This window comes from Clarias gariepinus, chromosome 3 (genome assembly GCF_024256425.1).
Source record: "Clarias gariepinus isolate MV-2021 ecotype Netherlands chromosome 3, CGAR_prim_01v2, whole genome shotgun sequence".
Taxonomy (NCBI): Eukaryota; Metazoa; Chordata; class Actinopteri; order Siluriformes; family Clariidae; genus Clarias; species Clarias gariepinus.
Window position 1 is genome coordinate 21,718,094 of NC_071102.1, and position 21,451 is coordinate 21,739,544.

The window sequence follows — 21,451 nt, forward strand, 5'->3', positions numbered from 1 at the left end:
CAAATGTAAATATTAGTCAAAGATAACACAATTAAACACATTGTGCAGTTTTTAACTGAAGTGTTTTATTATTACTTTATTTATGACTAAAAAAATATTTTATTAGAGAAACTAAATCCAAAACTACAGCCCTGGGTGAAAAAGTGTTTGCTCCCCCTGTTAAAATATAACTTAACTCTGGTTTATCACACCTGAGTTCAATTTCTCTAGCCAAACCTAGGCCAGATCACTGGCACACCTGTACGCAATCAAGAACGTGTGACAAAACATGCCAAAAAAAAGGGGAAATTAGTAAGGGGGAAAACACTTTTTCACACTACAGTAGATAGATAGATAGATAGATAGATAGATAGATAGATGGATACAGTAGATAGATAGATAGATCTTCATGGGAGAGAGACTAAAATTTTTTTGAGCATGCAATTTAATGAAAACAACTGGAACAGGCTGTTTTACAGCTGATCAAAAGTTTAGCTCCAAAAAAACCGTAAACCCCCCAAAACAGAAATTAAACTTCCAAATATGAACTTAGTACTGAGTAGATCCACCGTTATTGTTGATCACTTTAAAAATTTGTTGCGGCATGCTTGATGCAAACGTTTCCATGAGGTGAGTGGGAACATTTTTTCAAGTGGTGAAGACGGCCGCACGAAGGGCATCTACTGTCTGGAACCGTTGTCCATTTTTGTAAACTTCACTTGCCATCCATCCCCAAAGGTTCTCAATTGGATTTAGATCAGGGGAACACGCAGGATGGGCCAAAAGAGTGATGTTATTCTCCTGGAAGAAGTCCCTTGTCCTGCGGGCAATGTGTACTGTAGCGTTGTCCTGTTGAAAACCCAGTCGTTACCACACAGACGAGGGCCCTCAGTCATGAGGAATGCTCTCTGCAATATCTGGACATAGCCAGCGGCCGTTTGACGCCCCTGCACTTCCTAAAGCTCCATTGTTCCACTGAAGGAAAAAGCACCCCAGACAATTATGGCGCCCCCTCCAATGTGGCGCGTAGAAAACATCTCAGGTGTGATCTGCTTGTCATGCCAGTAACGTTGGAAACCATCAGGACCATCAAGGTTACATTTCTTCTCATCAGAAAATAGTTCAACAACCAGTTGAACTATTGACCAGCAGTTCAACAACCCACCCACGTTCAAAAAGGTCCTAAAATTTTGGTCAGCTGTAAAACAGCCTGTTTCAGTTTAATCATTATTTTCAATCAATTGAATGCTCAAAAAAAATTTTTTGTCTCACTCTTATTTCCTCTTGTTGCATGTTGAAGCTCTACTTGGAATCTTGTTAAGATCCAACCATGCCAAATATGATTTTTTGCCATCTTTTAAGTGGTCCTAAACCTTTGATTGGGACTGTAAATACTTAATTGATCCTGAAGTAAATTTCAGAATTTCACATTTTTCAACCTACAGAATCTTGGAGGTGATGATCTAAATGAACTCCCCAACGTTCACATAAACACCGTCATAAACGGTGAAGAATTATGTAGCTACTGTACTTAAAAAAAAATGTAAATCAAAGGGGAAAAATATCATATAGTATGTTTGCCAATACATCCATCTATCCATCCATCCATCTAACAACCTCTGTAGTCTAACTAGGGACCGTGGTCCCTAAATATATATTTTTTCACATACACAACCATTCACAGTATGATACATGAATACACTTTAAAGTGCTATAGTGCATTAAATAGCAGTCCAAATTTATATGTAAACAGACCCAGAAAGGTGCAGCATATACTGTTTGTTAAACCATTGCATTTATTCCCATTTTTACAAGTAGTCATGTTTTCTATTGGGATACAGAAAAAGATCAATGGTTGGTCATCTGCAATATCAGTCAAATGATCTCATCAACCATGTTTATGTACAGTATGCGACAGATGTACCCAAGAATCAAAGCTACAGTACCTTGTAAATATCTTGAAAATACTAAAAGAAAAAAATACTTAAAACAGCAAAGCATCTTTTAAAAAATGATATTAAATCAGTATACTTTTTAAATACAATGCTTTTCTGTTCATGCTTTGTTTTGTGCTGCAACGTTGGAAGAAAAAAAATCAGTATTCTAAACTAATTATTTGCCTGCATTGCTATTGCTATTTTTATGAAAAAAAAAAGATGTGATTTAAGTGGGGAAAAAAGGGCTAAAAATGAAAGTGCACAAATTTCTTTTTAGTTTCTAGAGTTGGGGAGGAGATGTCAGGAGCAGATTTCTCAGATATACAGTCTCTCATGGTCAGGCCACATCGCATCATATATTTTTGCAACCACTTCAAGGTCCAGGTCCACAAAGTCAGTAAACAAGGTAGTATTTTATCTTACTGGAATATTTACTGTATAGTCACTCACTTCTTTTGTCCGTGTTTAAGTTGCATGGTATTAATACAGTATATGTTTCCCTTTGTACAGGCATTTATTCATTTATGCGTTGTTTTAACATTATGTTTTCGAGATTTGTGTCTGTTAAAAAAAGTGAGTCAAGTGTGTGTTTTTGGCAATTCATTACTTATAGTAAAAGTATAGATACTAGGGTTTAAAAAGACTTCTTTAGAACTCAAGCTTTTTACTCAAGTAAAAGTGTAAAAGTACTGGTTTCAAAATTACCTAAAGTATAAAAGTAAAAGTATTAAGGATAAAAGCTTAGGCTTTTTGTTGTCTTTTTTAACGTCCATAGTGATTTGGGATACTGTATATGGCAATTGAAAAAGAATGCATTTTAGTACAATGCAAATACATTAAAGAACCATATATGTGTACTACTGAGCATTAACATGTTACATGGAGAAGAAGATATGATAACGAGTTGCCTATAAGTATTTTAATGGTGCAAAAACTCAAACTTTAGAGGCATGTCATTGGTAACCTTTATTGGAATGTAAATGTACATCCAATAAAGGTTACCGATGACATGCCTCTTGGACATACATCCAAGCTTAGCTGCAGGAATCTGTGAGGGCAACATACAAGAAAATTAGTGTACTCAGGGCAGGCTTAGTAACAATTACCCTGGTATGGTTGTCTACAATAAACATTAGTGCTGTCAGAATGAATGATTGATCCAAGTGATATAATAAAAAATAAAAAAAAGTATACTAATGCTATTTTACTCAAACGTCCTTGCTGAAGTGTGTGACGTGACGTCATGTGCAGGTGCGATGGATTGCGTACCAACCAATAGGGTGTCGGAATGGTATGTTTATACTTCTCATCCAACCACCATTAAATTCGCTTCATCCGGATGGCGCAATTTATCCGGATGTTTTTTTTTGTTTGTTTTCTGAATGACAAGCTGAAATAAAATAGGAGTAACGAGGCTATTTTTAAAATGTAAGTAGTAGAAAGTACAGATACTTGCGTGAAAATTTAAGGAGTAGAAGTAAAAAGTCGGCTGAAAAATAATTACTCCAGTAGAGTATAGATACCCAAAATTTCTACTTAAGTAGGGTAACAAAGTATTTGTACTTCGTTACTTGACACCTCTGGTTTTTGGGAGACTTTGTTATACTGTACAGTACAGTAGTCCTGTAGATATCTCTATGTTTGAGTCTGTGACAACTGAATAACAGGTGAACTAAAGGGTTATTAAAAGCCTCTTTACACTGTAGAGGTGAACGTACTGCTGCTGGATCGTGCCATAACACAACCACGGCGACGATCATGAAACTTACTCGTTCAGCTGGGTTTATTATGCTGATAAAACCATCAAAAAATTTTTTGAATTTTTTTTTTCAAAATTGTTGATTAGGGATGGAAATTACTAGGGTCCAATTAAAATTATATTAGCATGATTTTATAAATATCCTGATTGGATATTATTATTATTATTATTATTATAGGCAAACATCCATATAAATGAAAGAAAGGTTTTGTCTGTACATTGGTCGGAACTTGCTCTTTCAATGATATCTTTACGTTTCATACATTGGAGGACCTGAAACCAGTCTTGGTAAACTGGACGTTTTAACACCGAACTGCGCATGTGTCAACCTGTGGGCGTGTCTTAAATCAAGCAAAATTTATTGCATTATTAAAGTAGATAGCTGCACCATACTTTAACCTGCACCACAAAGGAATTCAAAATGTTGAGTAAAAGTGATGGTATGAACAGTTATGTGTTGGATTTAATAATCTACTTTAAAATAATCTACTAATGCGCTACTGTCTCAATGTAAACAAACACTTGCACCAATAGATATTAATTAGAAAAGATAAAGTGAATATTTTTACTGGGATTAGTTCATATTTTCACTTTGGCTGTAATAACAGTGCTGAAGTGGTATAAGTGAATTTTAACACACTGGAGTCGTTTTAAGACAAAACTTCATCTTTATCCCATCTACTTTTTATAAGATTGTGTAAACAGGGCGTAAGATACACAACCTTACAGAATGTGATTTCTTTGTATTAATAAGTTAGATGAGAGTTTTGCTGTACAGAAAGACAGACAGAAAGGTACGCGGGCTTTAACGTCACTGGTTTAACACCTCTAGTGCGAGCATACTCAGCATGATGTTAGTAAGTGATTGTGTGTACGGTTCCCACAGACAGATGCGTCTCTTCTGCGAGTTGGTGACAAGCTATCTGCTGAAGTATCATCTGCTGAAGTATCATCTGCTTTAAACTCCCCAAAAGTTCATGGGAACGAAGATTCAAAGTTTGCCCCATTGAGATGTGGCTAAGAGTCTCATCAAGTCTCATCTTGTGCATAAAGGCTTTTGGAAATGTAAGGAGTTTCACGCCTTCATCTACTGTTATGTAAGGTTTCCATTAAAATATATACTTTTTTACATCCCCCTACTAAATTATACCTAGAGTACACAAATATCATAAAATGTTAAAGCTAGTGCTGCTGTATGTGGGGTGGAAAATTTTTTGATCCACATACCAAGTGGTGCCCTTGTTCAGGGGTTAGAGAGGGATTTGGGATTCAGCCTTGTGTTGAAGCTAGTTAGCTTTGTAGATCGTATTAGTCATTAATATAGCAGTGAGTAGCATGTTGAGTACTGCACATGCGTATAGACTTTAATGATTTATATTCTTTTGATGTACGGTAGTGTACATGACACAGGGCACCTTCCCAAAATGCTTAAATGTGCACTTTTTGCTGATAATAAACAGAGAACATTCTTATTTGAATTCATAACATCTTAGAAGCAGTTACAGGTAGGCCCCGACTTACGAACAAGTTCAGTTCCTGGTTCCTTTTGTCTTAGAGTTGTTTTCCACTGTATTGGACTGTAAACTCTGCTTTATTAAGGATTATTTCCCATCAGTAATCCAGTTTTACAGGACAGACATTTTCTATCATCGTTTTCCCGGACTTATTCATTGAAACTGGTGAGGCCAACTCATTTCTTTCGCACACACACACTCACACATATACAGGTGTATTATAATACCGGACATTTTACAAATTCATTTAAACGCTTAAAATATTGTAAATGATTGTAAATATTGGTATCTTGTGCACTGCAGTGTCTATTTTTTGTACAATACACCTGAGCTACTTCTGTGATTGAACCATAAGGAAAACTGCCATATGTGCTAAAATTCATTACTCTGATGTTTGTAAGTTGGGGACTGCCTATAATAGGAACACAAAGTGTTGTTTAAGATGACATAACATCACAGTACCAGATGTGTTTTCTTGTTGCTGGTTTCGAAAGTGCCACGTCCCTATGCTCCCCACTCTTTCCAGTACCATGTAGTACACGGTACCGGCCTACTTTCACACATGGTCCTAACCATGTCCGGGTGAAAAAGTTTCCTTCAATCTCAAAATCATTTGGCTTCATATTGAAAAAGAGGCCCAAAAGAGCAAATCTGTTCCCATGGTCTGAAATGTGCAGACTGACCTGGCCTGCTTTAAAATCTAGTTTAGACATAATATGGGGTACCATCACATTCATTTCTAGGGAAAAAAAGGTTCTGAATCCTTAACCAGTGCTGAAGTGAAGTTGACCTACTTCAGCAGACTGAGGCAACCTCTTTATCTTGAGGGAATTTGGGAGAAAGAGCACTTTTGGCTCTCATATGGCATTATTAGTTCTGTCTTTCTCTCTGTCTCCTTTCTAGTCTTCAAAGAGCTCAATTAGAACTTTAGTAAGCGTGTAACAAGGAACCCCTGCTGACAGGAAAGCTGTTCTCTAGAGCTTAAAAAGCTCCATTGAACTGAACCGTACACATGGCAGGAGAAACTGTTTACATTTTCTCTTGTGGCAAACGGGAGACTGAGTACTACTTGAAATAAGAAGATGGCACAATTACAGCTTGGGTTAGTGTCTATTTAGAGAATTGTATGGATGAAATAAATTGGCAGGAAACAGGAACCTGGCTGCTGGCTTAGGTTCGGATAGCCAAGTGGAGTAGACTTTAGCCAAAATGGAAGAATGCAAGCAATTCAAATTTACAACATAGTCCATTAAATCGCTTTCATTCAACCTATGAATGCGGAGAACTGGGTGACTTCCAAGAAGCTAAATGGTCCATATTAGGGATGTAACAGAATTCAGAATAAACAGAGTATATTTTAAACAGATCCAGATATAAAACCTTGCCAGAAAGTTTCCCAGGGTTTAGACAAGAGACGTGCATCAGGACAGGGATTCTGACGGGAAGTCCTGAATGGGATTTGTTGTTTGTTTGTTTTTTGTTGTCTGTTTGTTTGTTTTAAGTGCCATTAACATCTCAACGTTAGTGGGCAGCTCCAAACAAAACTAATAACTGCTTGTAATTTTTCCTGACATTGCATGAACTTTCCCATCTCTCTCTCTCTCTCTCTCTTTCATCTCTCTTTGTTCTACATCTTATGTCCATAAAACAACCCCCTTGTTGTTCTTCCTCATTCCATATATCGTAATACTTCCTGTAGCCCCGTAAAAATACTAATGTGCTTCCTATCGTCTGTCTGTCTCCAGGTCTTCATATGACTTACACATACATATGACTTAATGATTTCTGTTCTTTTGATGAGGTAACACAAGGCACCTTCTCGAAAAGCTTAAGGCCTGTTCACACGGGCGTTAAAATCGAGCATTTTTCTTGCGTTCGTAGCGTCCGGTGAGCGCAAATCAAGCGCAGAGTGTTTCCTACACATAGGAGTCAATGAGAGTGTTCACACGGTCGCACGGTGACGTGCGTTTGTCTGGCTGCCCCTTTATACGGCGTCAAAAAAAACGTTGCATGCAGCTTTTTCTTGCTGTTTAAATCCCAACGAACGAAAGGAAAACACTTCTAGTGTGTTTTCTTCACGTTCATCTTACGCTTTGGAGGACCGGATATCTCCCATGATCCTACATGCTATACATAGAGAAATGCGGAAAAAAAGCAAAATAAAATAAAATAAATTGTTGAAAAATGTTTGCGGATGAAAAAAAAATCTTCATAAACCAAACACAAAAAAAAAATCCTTTAATCCAACGTTGTGCAGTCAGAGGGTGAACCCAGTAGCAGCGGCTTTCATATCCAGATCCTGACACGCTGCCCCCACAGGTTGACACACAAACTACAATTTGGGCTGCAGGCTGACGTTAGACAGAAACAAGAGAACGCCGGTGTAGAAGTCAATCGATTGCCACTACAAAACGCAACATAAATGTCTAGGACGTTCAGAGCGCGTTCGTTTATCCCAAAATTTAACACCCGTGTGAACAAGGCCTAAACGTGCTCTTTTTGCTGACAATAAACATAGGATTGAATGAAAAATTTACAGTAAAGCCGACAGCTACTGTATACAGTAATTAAGACAAATTCAGAACTTGAGTGATGTGATGTACCTGAAATTAAGGAAGGTTTTAACCCTCATGTTGTGTTTGTTTGTGGCTCACACTGAGCATTTTATTATATTAAAAATCCACAATTACTGTATACCTGTACATATATTTTATCACATAATGTTGTATTAGATCTTTTCTATCAACTTCAGCTCATGTGAACATAAAAATTTTTTAACTTGTATTTGCTTTGTATGTCCTGCAGGCCTTATTTACCTGAGCTCACTCGTTTTTAGGGAAAAAACTAATATATATATATATATATATATATATATATATATATATATATATATATATATATACAGTACACACACACACAATAGGGCTGGGCGATATGTATCACGATATCAGTGTTTCATATCGGTCGATATCGATAATTATTGATTTTTTTATGACCCATTTAAAATAAGGACCAGGAGAAAAATATATTACATTTAAACATTTTTATTTTAAACTTAACCATCCTCTGATCATAGTCCCCTCAGTTATTAAGACAGAAATGTCAATAACCATGAAAAACTCAAATAATTAAAATGTAAACATGTCTAAAGTCACAATGCTAACAATTATCACAATGTTTACAACTATCTCTTAACATTTAAGGTGCAAAATAAAAGAAAATGTAAGTAATGCTTAATAAAGTGTAATAAAATAGTGCAAAGTGCATTTTCTGCTTATGAAGAGGAAACCAGCAGACCAGCACGAGACAACAATATGGCGCAACCAAACGTGATACTGTTACATGATTGGCATTAGCGTATCACTTCCTATGTTGCTAGGTTACCAGAGAGCGAGTGCCTTTGTTAATGCAACTGTCACGGGTAGAGATGCTCCGATCAGCATTTTTGGGGGCGATTACCGATCACCAAGATCATGATCTGCCGATTGCCAATCACAGAATGGCAGGGGAATGGGAATCTTATCCATAATCTAGCAGAGTTTGCACCATTTGTAGAAATGAAACTAACTCTAAATTAATTACATTGAATAAAGAAAACTGTAGAAATAGGTCAAGATCTTGAAGAACCACCAAGTGTTTATTTTAGAAAATTAGAACCTAAAGCTACTGTAGACCATCTTTCCCAAATAAGGCAGAGTAACTTAAAATTACCAAAGAAAGAGGGGTCAGGCAGACCAACACACATCAGATCAGCTTAATGAGATGTAGCCTCTTAATACACAGATTACATTTTATAATTGGCAGCAAAATGTAAAACCAAAACTGGCTACTGCCACAAAGGACAAAACTATGGCATGTGCTTTTTTCTGTTATTATTATGAACGTCTGATGTAGTTGAGGAACAACTACATCAGATCCAAAAAAAAAATAATAATGCAAGCCTGTATTTTATTGAATTAGGTTCGTTTCCAATAAACTTTCCAATTAAGTATTTCTAATCAATTAAGTATTTCTAATACTTAATTAAATAAAATACATAAATAAGTAATTAAATAATCACCGAAGACACGTCGCGTGCAGACAGTTGAGCGCGCACAGAATCGAGAAGCCGTGCATGCGCGGAGAACACGTTGAGCGAGCAGGGGAGATATTGCACGCGCATAGAGTGCTTTGTCTGCTCTTGTAGCGTGGACGGTAAACCGAAACGCTGAAATAGCGCGAACAGGCAGGATAACCACGAGAGATATTGTAAGAACTCTCTCACACCAAGAGCAAGAGTTTACACAATCCCACGTTCTAACAACTCGCACTCAATCAGGAATTGGACCCAAAATTTTGAGTACTCTCATAAGATCCGGCGAAGCGTCGGAAACGGCATGGGCAGACGGAGCGATGTGAAGCGCCATCTTCTCTCCTTTTATGCTTCCTAAATCGCGACGGTACTACTTTAGGGTCCTAGTGCCGGTCACGGAGCGAGTGCGCATGACAGCTTCTCGGCCTCTGTTTTCTTCCGACAAAGAATAAAAATTATCGAACGTTTTATCGAACAGATTTTTTATTGATATCGATCACGTGTCTATCGCGATACATATCGTTATCGTTTTATCGTCCAGGCCTAATATATATATATATATATATACTGTATATATGTATCTTTTTTCTTTTTTGACTTAACAAATACTAAGATGAAACCTATTTTTCTGTTTATCACAGAATACTTTACTTAAACGTTTACCAATGTTACTTTTTTTAAACTGTGGCACAAAATAACAACTTTTGTGTTCTCAGTCAAAATTTATTTATTTATTAAAACAAAAGCCTACACAAGAATAAGTTAATTATATTACAAATGTAAATGCTTGATCTATAAACTGTATGAACATATTTACAATTTTAAAGTAGCTCTTGCTGTCAAAGCGAATTAAATTACAATCAAACATTAGTGTGAAAAGGAAATTTGGATAGAAATGTGTGTGGTGTGTGCAAATATGCATGAATGTGTTTATGTGCAATGAGCAGAAATAAAATAGAAATAAAAATATGGTACAGCATACACAGTATTGCGTTGATCGGCTTTGTTTAGTGACATGTACAGCCACACCCACCTTGAGAAAAAAACTGCTTATATTCGTCCATAAATTCGCTAGATGCTGTGATGTAATCTGGCACATAACTTCTGCCTTATCCCTTCTAATCATCATTTGATTTAATTTATTGGGCAGGTTTAACTTAAATTCTGTCGGGCCTCCGAGTGGCGCAGTGGTAAAGTGCTCGCCCTATCATCCGGAGATCGCAGTTTCAATCCTCGGGTGATGCTGTTACCGCTCGCAGCTGGAGGTCTAGAGAGAGCTGATTGGCCAAGCTCTCTGAGAGGGGAGGGGTCCGGTCGGCTGGCGTCACGCGGTTCAGAGGAAACAAGTGATAGTCTTTGGCCCTCCCGGCTGAATGGTAGTAATAGCCTTAATGTGGGAGCCCCCTAGTGACGGGGAGGAATTGGCCACGACTAAATTAGGGAGAAAAAACTTAAATTTGGTCAGACAGACAGAGATTTTCTGAGACTTTTTTCGAGTCGTCCAATGTATTAAACATAAAGATATCATTAAAAGAGCGAGTTCTTACCCATGCACAGACAAAATCTTTCTTTTATTTATATAGATGGCAGGGTTGTCTTAATACTTTTGTCACCACTGTAGATGTTCCTCTTATGTTCATACTGTATGCTATACTGCTTCCTCTACGGTGATCACCTTCTTCCATCCATCCTATTGTAGTCCCGCACTTACAGTATTACTTTCAAGTCTTCTGCTTTTCTTAATTTATTATCGCCTTTGTCCTCATGCTATCCTGTAGGTCGTAAACTTAGACTGACTTGGCTGTTCCACATCAAAACCCAGCATCACAAGCTCTGCGTACACAAACACACTGACCTCACACAGATACAACGCAGCATCTGTGCTGCCTATCTGTTTCACTGATCGCGTTGAGGTAGCTAATTCTGTTCTCACTGCGTGTCCTGTTCATTAAGTGCTGTTCTGTCTCATATTCTCCTTCTTGTCTGACCGGCAGATGAAGATGGGCTGGGGAGCACACTGATGTGCCTCTCTTCCCACTGCGCATGTCAGACAAGTGAGGGCAAATAATATTCTGAGCTATCTTTAGAAGATGATGTAAAAACGAATCATTTCCAGCATCAACACTGATCACGGCCCGCGATGCTCTCTAACTGCAGAAAGGAGATGAGATCTTCCTCCTTCTGTAAATCACATCTACTGATATGTTCTGCTTGCCCTCTTTGTTCGTTTCCCTGCCCATTTCTTTCTGTCCCCTTCTTTCATTCCCGTTCTCACTCTTTCTTCCCAGTATAGCTCAGCCACATGCATAATTTATTTCGATTGGGGAACATTAGTGAGCTTCCGTGCCTGGTGGATGGAGAGATGTGGTGAGAAAGCATGACAGAAGAAGAGAAAGGGAGAAGGAGGAGGGATAAAGGAGGAGAGAGATAAGCACTGTATGTGCTCTGCATGCTAAGTTGCCTTTGTTTAAAAGGCTGTCTCACTGCAGATGTGGGTGTTGTCACCAATACAGAGCAGATGTACCAGGGGCTGGCAGTGTTATCCAGTTATCCATTGAATTCTGTTCACTCACATCCTATTAATATCTAATTTATTTAATAATGTAAACACAGTATAATTGTAGAAACAGAAAGCGTCACAAAGTGTGTTTACAAAAATCCTGTTCAGTCCAGATAAGAATTTAAAGCCAACAGTTACAGTCCGTCCTGCTCACTATTATTGGCACCCCTGGTTAGGATGTGTTTGTAGGCTTCAAATAAATGTTTTTTTTTTAATTATTATTATTTAAACAATATAGAACCACAAAGCAAAAAAGAAAGAGAGAGAGAAAAATCCAAACTTTGATTTAAGTACAGTTATTAAGTGGAAAAAAATCCCACATTAAGAATTTTCTTTAAAAAATTTTTTTTTACATAAAATCATATGTGCCACAATTATTGGCACCTCTGATGCAAACAAGACAGCATCTTAATCTCCACTTATAACATTTGCCAAGATTGAAGAATACGGATCTATAGAGGGACTGTAGATATGGGCGAGTTTAGGTGAGTTCTTGTAGCCACTGCCTGACTTATGAAGGTCGACACACTTTGTTCGTTTCACTGCGTCACTGGAATTGGGATGTTCTCTTGTCTTTTCCATACTGAAAAGTGGATAAGAGAAATAGGCCTCTGTGTCACGTCATATTTATACTACAGGAAAACAGGAAGTCATGAATTATTAAGTATTTTATAAAGTACAGTAAAAATGGACAAAAATGCTTCAATTACATTCATTTTAGCAGAATTCTTAGGGGTGCCAATAATTGTGGAACAGGTGATTTTATTTCTTAATCATGGTTTAATTTAATTTTTATTTTTTTATTCACTTGAGTTAACGGTTAGATTTCTTTCTACAATTTTCAGTGTGAGATTATGCTTCTGCAATAAAAAAATAATTTATTAGAAGCCTAAGAACACATCTTAACCAGAGGTGCCAATAATAGTGAGCAGGACTGTACGACGGTCCTGTTATACTGATGTTACAGTATACTAGATGTTTGATATTAAAAACGCATTTCAATATGTAGCATAACATAACGGTTAAATAACTGTAACAGTTCTCGATCTCAGGGTCTGTGATTTAATTCAGTAGGAAGGCGTAAAGTGCACATAGGCTCTTAGATTCAGAATTTATAGTAGGAAAAATAAGCCCTTAACGAGCGTTGTGACCCGATGAAGATAACATTCATCAATAGTCATTTTGGCTCCTCTTTATTAGCAACTTCACATAATGCTGATGAAATGCTTGGCTTCATGAGGCATCATCATTACAGCTTGTAACTTTGAAGTCATTGTGCTTTTTGTTGTTTTTTTAACATCAGCTTAGTCAATCAGACAAGCAGTAACCAATGAAATGTGTTTATGCATGACTTAGACACATCATGCAAAGGTTTGGATTTATTTTTAACATTCTAGAACAATACTAATGATTTCAAAACAGTGAAATAACACATATGGCATTATGTAATTAAATAACAACAACAACAATAACAGTCAGGTGTTATTTTAGGACACAAAGGTTGGCCTTTCTGGAACGGTTCTTGCAAGAACAGGATTGTGTCGAGTGCATTTGTGAAACCCATTAAGCTCCATGATGAAACTGTCTCTCATGAAGACCTTCCCAGGAAAACAAGACCAAAACTGAGCTCTGCTGCAGAGGAGAAGTTCATTTAGAGTCACCAGCCTCAGAAATCACCAATTAACAACCAGTTATGAAGCTTTACAGAGCAGAAAAAGCGGATACTGTACATCTCAATATCAATTGTTCAAAGAAGATTATTGTGCTTTTTTTATGTTTTCTGCATTATGAGGTGACTCAATTCTCTACCTTTCTTTTTTTCTTTCTTTATCTTTCGATTGTTCTTTCTCTCTCTTTCTCTCTCTATCCAAGTAATGCTTTTCTCTGATATTTACTTGCAGGGTATTTAATTCCAGACCAGGATTCTTGTAATCTCTCGAAAAAAACAAGCTTAGCTGGATGGTTCAGATTTCTTCAAAGTCGTGCAACCAGCAGTGTCATTTTTCATTTGTTTAGCGCTGATGTTTGGAGAGTGTCGGGAAGTGCGGCGGGAGAGGAATCCTGTTATATGCTGTGTATGGATTAGTCACTTCAGCCGACTGGTTTGAGTGGCGTAGGGAGTTAGACGTTTGACCTTGTGTCTAAGCTTATTTGCCAGCTAAACCTCAGGGATGTCAGTCTTTTAATAAGATTGATTCGAAAGTAATAAAGTCGTGTGCAGGGAATTGTCGTGCTCAGGCTGGTATCACTTCCAAATAGATTTGGACGATATCATCATTGATTAGGGCTGCTGTAATTAATCAATGGCAGATTAATTGGTTCTATTTAAAAAATTTTTTTAGGCAGCAGATGTGTTGCTATATTTCAAAGTAAAAGCTACTGTACATCTGTGCATTAGAAACAGAGAAGTGTAACATATGGTGAAAGGCTGGATGCAGGTGTGTAAAATCAGTTGGAGCTTTATTACTGTAAACAGGTGAAATGGAAACTTGGGTCGGTACCAGGAAATCTTGAAAGTAGGAAACAACTTAAGACCTACTGTATATACTGTATAGGCACCATAATATCTTCAGTAAACATTTAGTTAAATGTGTTTTTTTTATAGTTATCATTACCTTCAGGGTCGAGGGTTCGATTCCCGTCTCGCGGTCTGTGGAGTATATATAGTGTGTACCTGTGTGTGTGTGTATGTATATATATATCCAGGGTCTACCCAGCATCGTGCCCTGGCCCTGGTGTCTCCTGGCATAGGCACCAGATCTCCTGCCACCCTCCTGCCAGACATTGAGCGAGTGAATGAATGTTTTTAACCAGCTGAAAACTTATCCTGGACAGACTGACGTTCTTAGATTAGAATTCTATTGATTTTTTCCAGAGGTTATTCTCGAAATAAAAGTGTATTTAGAATTCCTGGACCTTTTTGTTTCTTTCTTTTTTCTTTTTTGTCTGGTATCCTGTGTCTCCTCTACTGATCATTCAAAATCTTGATGTGTGCCTGATTTATAACCTCGTGTCCTGTAACTCTCTTACTAAGGTCAGCCTGCTGGCTCCCTGTGGTAGCAAGAATCAAATTCAGAACACTTATCTTCATATTCCAAGCCTCAAATGGCTCTGCACCGCATTATCTCCGTACCTCGGTTCCGAGCTACACAGACGCGTGCCAGCTTAGGTCATTTGCTTCAGGATGAATGTCATGGTCCTTCTCTGAGGTCTAAACAGGCTCACTGGGCAAGATCTCAGTGCTTTAGTGTTTTGGCTGCTCAGAGAGAGAGAGAGAGAGAGAGAGAGAGAGAGAGAGAGAACTGCTGTACTCGTCAGACAGCATCGTGTTTCAATTCCTTCTGCAAAGCTGAAAGATGGAGGGTAACACTTTATGGATCTCTTTTCAGCATTTATGAACAGTATTAATTGTTTTTTCTAATACTTTTTAGATTTTTGATAGGTATATGTATGTACGTTCTTAAAGTCTTGTTAATGCTTTAAAACTGTTGATGTTGTCAAAAAGAGCACTCTTTTATTTCCTGACCTGCCTTCTTGTATGATTCTTATGAATTTACGATTTTCAGTGTCGAGTATATGTACTGTACTGTAGTGAGAATCTACAGGGGTACCTTGGCATACGAGGCCTTGTGCAAGATTTAGTGAACACATACTGTACTGTAGCACCATGAGGACTCAATGCAAAAATGCACAAAATGCAAAAATGTTATTAAGGACGGTAGCAAGAAGAACAGGGAGCTGCTTTCAGATTGTCCTTTAAAGCAGCCGGTGCCGAGAGGAATCATAAAAAAGGTTATGTGAGTTAACATTTTTATTTATCCTTTATTTATAATTTTATTTATATTTATTTTATATTTTACATCATTTACAAGTCTGTTCTAAATGGTTTGATTGTTTTTATATAAAAAATATGATTATAGTGTATTTTTGGGAGGCTGGAACGGATTATCTGCATTTACATTATTTCCTATGGCAAAGTGCGTTTCACAATACGGAATTTCACTTTAAGAACTCGCCTCCAGAACGGATTAAATTTGTATGCCGAGGTACCGCTGTATGGTGTTTATTAGTGTTTATAATATTATATGCTTAAGCAGCTATGGAACATCCACTGACCAACTCAGGAAACCGAGTCAGAAGTGATGTTGAATAATAAATGTAATTTTTAAGTTAATAAAAGTTAGCAGTTTTGTTTCAAACTACTGATCCCAAACTGCATGCATCACTGACGTCCTTTGACAGTAAGGAATAGCAGAAATGTTTGCAGTATAGAATAATAAGACTCTTCAGCATCTCTGCACTTTTAGCTGTTTGCACATTTACACGATTTAGTGCCAATTTAGTGCATTGTGACCAAAGACATTTGATGATAAAGACAGTGTTAGATTTATTATTTTTTTTTAATTAAAACACCATGGTGCTACTTCTACAAAGTCAGGGAGCAGCTACTGTAGAAACAGAAACAGAAATACAGACTATTAGATATATTCGGATAACTTTACCAGCCTAGTGTCCTTTACAGCGCGTTACAGAGCGACCGCACATGCTAATGAACAGGAAAAAAATATCCTTATCCATATCCTCAAACCAACGAAGCTTGCGTTGCACCCAGGCACTATAGGCTTTAAAATCTTCATGATGTTGTTTGGGTTGAGACACAGCCTTGATTTCTGAGTGTGTTTGGGATTAACACACACTGTTTAATTAATCCTTTTAAAATAGAATTGAAGCTTCTAGCATTTGGTCTGAATTCTGATAGTTGAAGTACTGCAGAGAATCTTATTAGAATGTGTAAATATGTATAAACACTCAGCTTTGAAGCAAAAGGTCAGGCTTTTAAATCTAATGTGGTTAAATTAATTAATTGGGTAATTACAGTAAAATATGAGTAAAATCTAGCATCTGATTGAAGTACACTTTATTATTTTATTTATATTTTGTACTCATTTCAGAGAGTGTAGGGCACAAGGATAAGGACACCCTGACTGCCAACCAGTGGTGGGCAGAGTACTGTACATGAGACCTGTACTTTAGTAAAAGTAGTGATGACCCAGGTAACATATTAGTAGTGATGGCAGGAAACATATTACCCAAGTAAAAGTAGAGGTCCTCCATATACGTTTCTACTTGAGTAAAAGTACAAAGTACTCATCTTTAGATTTACTAAAGTATCAAAATTACAGAGCTTTATCAGCTCACAGTAGCCTAAGTCATAGTAAAAAAGTCGATTCAGTTATGAATTGCAATTTTTGTGTCTGACAAATTCATGTATCACCACACTGAGTCCAAATGGTTTCTAATCGAGCCAGTGACCAGTATTGGCCGGTGATCGGCTGATCAGCCTTCGATATACACAGTTCTCTACCGAGCGCAGAAGCTTCTTGAGTGGCGCAACATAAACGCATTTTATGGCGTCATATTATCAAAAGTCACACTGTAAAATTGAGTTTTGAAGGCATTTTGCAGGTACACGGGACTACAGTACTTACTGTACACGTTTTCATTCCATAGGATGGAAGTAATTTATTTGCTTATAAGTTTGTTTAGAATGTTCTCCATATGGTGGAGAACGGAGAAATTCTGCTGTTGGTTTTTAAGTAAGAAAATTTTTTATATTTAAGTACTCATTAAACGTTTTTAAAGACTTAGAATTGTTACAAAATCAGGGGAAAATGTAATATCGAATTGGGATATTCATAAAATCGTAATACTAATACTGTAGAATTGAATTAAAAAAAAAAATAGGTCTGAGGTATCGTGATAATATGGTATCACGAGGTGACTGGTGATTCTCGTCCCTAATAGCCTAGAAGCCCAATGGTTTCAGATACTATGCACCATTGTGGCTATGTAACGTAACGACATGCAGAAATATAATAAGGGCAAAAGTACAGATATTTACTGTAGGATGTAGTGAAGTAAAAGTAAACCGTAACCTCTAATAAACCAACTGAAGTGCTCACAAACCAAGTAGGTGCATACTGCCAACTGCTGTATCGGAGTGTAAATATGCAAGTGTACCTGAGAACGGAGAACAAAAACAATGTGAACCGTCCCTGGGAATAGTACAAATCAATCGTGTCTAATGTGATAAATCTCGAAGAATAACATTTGTTGTTCTGCACATCACACTTTTCAAATTCTTTTTTGCAAAAAATTTGGAAAACCATTTATCATTTTCCTTCCCGTTCACAATTACGTGCCACAAACTTTGTGTTGGTCTATCAAAAAAATCCCAATAAAATACAGTTTCCATTTGTGGTTGTAACGTTATACAGTAATATGTGGAAAAGGTAAAGGGGTATGAATTCTTTTGCAAGTCACTGCATTTGATGCAACCTCCGTTTTTCAGCACTGAGATTTGTCCGTGACTTTCCTCAGTACCCAACCTCCGGGATCCTCTCTTGTGCATTCTCCTCTTCAGTTCACCTTAAAGCCTTTCAGAGCAGGACTTTGCTGAATGAGACATTTTGTCTGGATTCGGACATGCGGTATACTGTACTTTGGATCACAGTTTTGCTGGAAGATCAAAGCATGACCTAGTTCTATTTGTAGACACGGACATGATGGCTTGTATCCTATGTAAGGTACAAGATAAAAACACCTGCAAAACATCACAGAACCTTCAAACACAACAGTAGGTTCTTTCCTGTACAGACGCTGTTCCTTGTACTGCAAAATGTTTTTTAACAAAAAGCTGTATTTTTATCTCATGTGACTCGTCAGTTCTAGTTCCAGTAGCCATGGTTGAAACTAGTTTTTAGGTCTGGGCATCTATAGTTTTGGAAGATTCTGAAAGTTTCTATAGTGTCTAATGGTAAAATTCAAAGTATAAACGTCCTGATGGTAAGACGGCGGAATGTAATTTACTGTGCAGAAATGTTGCGTTCAGCTTGATGATTGTTTTTCAGCTGACCTCAGAGCAGCTGTAGAGGACATTAAGGACTCTATCATACATTCTGATTAGCGCTAACAAGACTTCTTGTTCAAAGGTATGAAAATCTGATATACTGTAACTATGAGTGTTTATAAGATGAATCAGCGATTTATAAGATTTATAAGACTCATCACCCTGCTAGGTGCAATGAGGTAAGCCAATCAGAGCAACGATAGATAGATAGATAGATAGATAGATAGATAGATAGATAGATAGATAGATAGATAGATAGATAGATAGATAGATAGATTTATTGATCCCCAAGTTACTGTAGCTAGCAGCTATGGAGTTAGTAACACAAAGACAGGTTAATTCTAATTATTTTGATTTATACACATTTGCATTTCATAGAAACTTCCATAATTTCTTTTGAAATCGGGTCAAGTTGTTGACAAAGAGCTCAATTTTGGTATCCTAGTCTTTCTCTGTTCATTGGCAAACCTCAGACGGGTCTGTACATGTGTCTTCTTGAGGAGGGGAAGCCTTGCTGTGCTGAAGGGTTTTAATCCATGCAGGCGTATTGTGTTACCAATGGTTTGTTTTGGTGACTGTGCTCCCAACTGCCTTGAGATCATTTCCAAGCCCCTCCCGTGTAGTCCTGGGCTGATCCCTCATTTTTCTCATGATTCTTTTTACTCCATGAGGTGAAATCTTGCATATAGTCCCATTAATGGTTACTTTGTATTTCTTCTATTTGTAAATAATCGCTCCAGCAGTTGTCTTCTTCTCACCAAGATTCCAGCCTTGTGCGGGTCTAAAATCTTGCTCCTGACTTGCTTTGACAGCTCTTTGGTCTTGCCGATATTGGTGAGGTTTAAATGGAAGATAGAGATTTTGTGGACAGGTGGCTTTATACACATATTACATTGTTGTTAGGAGCACCTTCTTAAATTAATGTGTACCACAAGAGCACATAACCAGTCTGTGAGAGGCAGAATTATTGTTGGTTGGTAGGGGATCAAATACTTATTTCCATTATTGAAAGGCAACTTAATTCATAAAATTTGTATCATGTGCTTTTTCTGGATTTTTGGTTGATATTCTGTCTCAATCCTTTACCATAAACCTATAATAAAAAATTATAGACCCTTCATTTCTTTGTACTGTAAGTGGGCAAACTTAGACAAACTGTATGTATGGACATATATATAAAATCAAATTTAATATATTATAAAGTATATTGTTGAATATAAAATTACATACATTATGATATACATTTGAATATCTTTTATTATATTTCTCAGTATATGAAAAGCAGCAACTCCTGATGTAATACAATATATTATTCTGTATGTTTTGAATATATTTTTGAACATGAATATGTTTTTTTCTGTTAATATTTCAGTTAGTGTAGCAACATATAACATTAACATTATAAATTCTTTTCAATTTACCAGTAGATCAGAACACTAAATCATTTAATATATTGACAGTATATTGACATATATATATATTAAATATGTCAATATATTGACATATTTAATATATAGGGAAATATATTTCCTTTGTGTACAGTAAGGGGCTGCTTTGTGGCAAAGACAGTTATTCAAAGCGTTATACAAATAAAATTTAAACTGAATTGAATTGAAATTAATCGGACATAACAAAAATTAAAGAAAATGTAATTCGCTCTGTATATAAGTGTCTGGAAAATGTATGTTAAATTTTATGTGTGGAAAAATGACAACTGTGAAAATAGCAGTCATTTATGTAAAAAACGTAGTACAGTAATTGTATAAAGAGCAATAAAACTGAGTCTGCATGTGATGGCAAAATATGTAATAGTGAGAGTAACTGAGCAGACCATGAAGCTAACAGATGAGAGAGTGATGCGCGTATCACCGTGATGTAGCAGAAGAGCCTTAAGCCTAGATCTCCCAGTAGTATGCTAGCTCATCTATGTTAGTTTAGCCTCATGCTACTTGATATTGTCAATTTACTGTATGCTCTTTCTTGTAGAGAAATCATTGCAGCAGGATTTACAGTGTGTCTGTGAACAGCAGGAGGTGTAAATATTCAGCTTAATAACATTAACCGGTCTTGAATCAGAGCGATTTACTGTAACATAGCAAAAGATTTAAAAAAAATCCAAACGGTGTATTACACATTGGACATTTCCGCAGTGTCTCTCACTCAATAAAATTTTTATTCTGGATATAAAAAAAATATATAAATATTCTGGATATGCCCGGTAGCATCACTAAGCGTAGTGTGAACACCTGATGCTTATGGTTCTGCTTCAGGGGAAGACAAGACTTTCATCTCGCTTGCCTTCGACATGCTGCAGGCTATAAAATGCAGGTGGTGTTTAAGTGTCAATGTAGAGCTTAAGAGACCTGAATATTCTTCAAACTTCCAAACATGATTCCTGGGGAGAAAAAAAATAAACCCTCTAACAGTTCTTGTCAATCTTCTTGGCATGTTCAGTGCAGCTCTGGTTGTGTTAAATCGGTGTACTGTTGCCGTAACAGTGGATTATGTGGAGTTGGAATAGATAAGGCTATGATTGGTTAATTTATGAGCACCAACATGCTTATGTCTGATTTAATTTGTGTGTTGTCTACGGTGATGTATGGTACTCGAATAATTGTAACTTATTACTGTACTGTAAGTATTATTTTGATAATTATACACAATTTGCCACTTTTTTTTTTTTTACAGCAGCACGTTACTTGATGTCTTAACTCATTAAT

General features: G+C 36.9%; 1 protein-coding gene across 3 annotated transcripts in view; it reads left to right on the top strand.

The window, feature by feature from the left end:
* Positions 1–21,451, top strand: part of samd12 (sterile alpha motif domain containing 12) — a 154,345-nt gene that overhangs the window by 6,735 nt on the left and 126,159 nt on the right. The window contains exon 1 of one of the 3 annotated variants that reach the window (XM_053493164.1): positions 15,110–15,184. The exons of the other annotated variants lie outside the window; for them this stretch is intronic. Within the exon in view, the coding sequence (XP_053349139.1) occupies positions 15,178–15,184 (7 nt within the window). The 5' untranslated portion in view covers positions 15,110–15,177. Of the gene's footprint in view, positions 1–15,109; positions 15,185–21,451 lie in introns of those variants that run through there. 3 annotated transcript variants of the gene reach the window in all.